The 3093-nt window shown below is 32.7% G+C and overlaps 1 protein-coding gene across 2 annotated transcripts; it reads left to right on the top strand.

The window, feature by feature from the left end:
• The first annotated feature begins 323 nt into the window (after positions 1 to 323).
• On the top strand, positions 324 to 2156 carry LOC142548044 (uncharacterized). Of its 2 annotated transcripts, none has more exons than XM_075656409.1 (3): positions 324 to 522; positions 1043 to 1370; positions 1677 to 2156. In XM_075656409.1, the coding sequence occupies exons 1-3, from the start codon at positions 399 to 401 to the stop codon at positions 1999 to 2001; spliced, it is 777 nt and encodes a 258-aa protein (XP_075512524.1). In that variant the 5' UTR covers positions 324 to 398; the 3' UTR covers positions 2002 to 2156. The 2 variants fall into 2 exon arrangements, with proteins under 2 accessions (XP_075512524.1, XP_075512523.1); XM_075656408.1 differs by having other exon boundaries at positions 1025 to 1370.
• The last annotated feature ends 937 nt before the right edge of the window (positions 2157 to 3093 follow it).

Raw genomic sequence — 3093 nt, 5'->3', positions numbered from 1 at the left:
TGGCAAGTATTTATATGCAATTTGAGATACTGATCTTTCACCTAGTTTGAAATCTTCTGATAGCTAGGCTTAATTAAATCCCAACATCAAGTAAGAACATTGCACATTGCCTAAAAAATTCGTTATTTGATGGGATTTTTAATTCTAACCATGCATTTTTTATCACCGTCTGTGAAAATTAAAGAGAAATATACATACAGAAATTGGAGGATTTACATTATTAATGCACCTGTAACACATACAACCAACTCACACTTTCTTCAACCGTATATATTTATGTCAATGTCTCATAAAATCTTTATATAAACATTCCTTAGCATTAAGTAATCTTACCTCTTTCTCCGTGTATCTCAAATTTCATTATTATTTTAGGGTTTTCTCTTAGGGAGACAAGAAGAATGGAGAAGAAAACAAGCGTGCAGGCATCTCTGCTGATTCTGAGTGTGATGCTTTCGCAAAGCTTGTCCCTGTCTGCAGCCACCTTTGAGGAGCAGAAGAGCTTCTTCAATTTTCCTCCCTCAGGTCACTACATTATTTGAAATTTGCTTCCAAAATATATATGATATTCCGAGACGGGTATAATTTATATCTTGCAGCATGCATGCAAGGATGAACATGAATTTTCTTGGCTAATTTATGATCATCATGCATGACAGACATTTTTTTCTATAATTTCTGTAAATATTCAATGGATTGAAGTTATAGTTTGAGGATTTGTGCCAATATGGAAAATGCATGCTGACAGCTAGTAATGAAATCCAACCAACGGTTGAATCTTGTTCTCAAATGAAAAGAGCTTATAAAGTATGTACGTACTTTTGGAGCCTTATGGACGTGAACATTAACTGCATAACCAAGAAGAATGTGAAATTAATTATAAAATAATTGAATTCAAAACTATAAACTTAGTGTGTTGATTTAAGGGTCCTAAATATAATTGACATAAAATTCCAATAAAAAATTCTGATCTTGGGTTAAAAGAAAAATTAACATTGAAAGCTAAAGTCTTGTTAATTTTGTGCAGTTTACACTCTTCCTGGAGTTTACACACCTCCATCACAAAGTTCAGGATCAGGCAGCTACCCATGCCCAACACCTTCGAAAGGCGGCAGCTACAAATCTCCAACACCCTCAAAAGGCAGTAGCTACACCCCAACACCTTCAAAAGGCGGCAGCTACAAATCCCCGACACCCTCCAAAGGCGGCAGCTACAAATCCCCGACACCCTCCAAAGGCGGCAGCTATGGCGGCAAACCTCCGAGCAAAGGGTCTTCGAGTAGCCCTGTGTACCAGTCTCCTTCAGTTTCCACTCCAACTCCAGTATACCATACTCCGCCATCTTCTCCCCAGACTCCGCCTTACAGTTGCATGTAAGGACAATTTTTTTACAACTTATTATCCTTTATACAGCTAGTTGGATTTAATATTCTTTCCAAAAACATTTAAATAGAAGACGAAGAAATTATTATGTAAATATAATATATGAAAGTAGGCAAAAAACACTTTTTGAAAGTTTTTCATATAATTTCTAGATGTTCACGTTTTGGCTTGTTAATTTAATGTTTATCAATGCTCACGGCACACTTATTCTGTCCATTTTAATGTCACATATAATGCTTGAGCAACCATTGATTTGACTACTTTTTACTCATTTAATTGTCGTAAATTGCATGCAGATACTGGAAGAGTAATCCAGGATTGATATTCTCCGTCTTTGGCTGGTGGGGCACTGTCTGCTCAGCATTCAACACAACCACCATACCTGGATTTTCCCCAAGCACCAGCTTGCTACAAGCTCTTTCCAACACGCGAACGGATGGCTATGGAGACCTTTACAGGGAAGGCACGGCGGCGCTGCTCAACTCCATGGCGCACTCAGCTTCTTACCCTTACTCGACTGCTCAGGTCAGAGAAGGTTTCACGGCGGCGCTTAGCTCGAACGGGGCCGCGGCAGCGCAGGCAAAGCTGTACAAGATGGCGAATGAGGGTAGAGTCAACTGATAGCTAGTGAATGATCAGCACTGAGATTTATTTCTTTCTGTCATTGAATATTTTAGTCTGTTTGGTTTGTGGTTTATTTTTTTTTTTTGATGATTAGGGGTCACCATTTTATGTTCATCTTGATTTCAGTATAACTTTAAAAATATTATTTTAAATCGAATCCACTTTTACATTTTTTTCATTCATTATATATATGTATGTATATATATATATATATATATATATATATATATAAATTTTACATTATATTATTAAATTTGAGTGATCCAGAATAATAAACTTTATTATATATCATGATAAATTTTAAATTATAAAAAAAATTATCTCTTTCGATTTATTAGAAGTGCTTCATTTTTATTTATATAATATAATTAAGTTAATATCTATCTATCTCGAAAGAAAAATCTTATATATACGACAAGAGTTATAAATTGGATTATAAAATATGTTTAAAATTACAAATTATCCCTAAACTTTATTTGGAAAAACTCTTTTAAAAGGGCAATTATGATAGTTTTGTAACTCAACGTATAACCCTCATTTGTACATGTAGCATAACTCATCTCGGAAATCATCTATATGTATTAGCGTCTCGTGAGACGCGATGCGTTCATACACATTAAAATTTTTTATGTTAAACAATATTTGAGTGAAATATTAGTCATGAAGTATTTTTATAATATTTTTTTTAATCTTAGAGGTGATATAATTATTTAAAAATTTAAAAGCATAGATGAAGAACAAATTGTTGATAATGAAGAACAAATTGTTGATAAGATTAAAGGTGTTTTTGAAAAATCTAAAATTACTGACTCCATTCGATTAGTATATGGTACTCTCGTATTATATGATAATTATAATAATAATAATAATAATAATAACTAGTGTGCGGAGCGCATATATATAATATAAACATAATTTAAAATTAAAAGTTATTTTTGAAAATTTGAATTTATTTATAATATATTTTATTTAATCTTAAAATAATGATATAATGGTCAGGATAATGAGATAGTGAGAGAGAATTTGGGAAATTTTTGAATGAGTTATTTACTTTTTTGGCACTTTAATTATTAAATATTTTGGAAGAAT

This window comes from Primulina tabacum, chromosome 6 (genome assembly GCF_025594145.1).
Source record: "Primulina tabacum isolate GXHZ01 chromosome 6, ASM2559414v2, whole genome shotgun sequence".
In the NCBI taxonomy this organism is placed as follows: Eukaryota; Viridiplantae; Streptophyta; class Magnoliopsida; order Lamiales; family Gesneriaceae; genus Primulina; species Primulina tabacum.
This window is presented reverse-complemented; position numbering and strand designations above follow the sequence as displayed.

What these genes read in the sequence shown, in the direction of transcription:
- LOC142548044 (XM_075656408.1), top strand. Translation starts at nt 399, where the DNA reads ATGGAGAAGAAAACAAGCGTGCAGGCATCTCTGCTGATTCTGAGTGTG. An exon ending in CTTCAATTTTCCTCCCTCAG is followed by an intron (nt 523 to 1,024) that starts GTCACTACATTA and finishes AATTTTGTGCAG; the next exon opens with TTTACACTCTTCCTGGAGTT. An exon ending in ACTCCGCCTTACAGTTGCAT is followed by an intron (nt 1,371 to 1,676) that starts GTAAGGACAATT and finishes AATTGCATGCAG; the next exon opens with ATACTGGAAGAGTAATCCAG.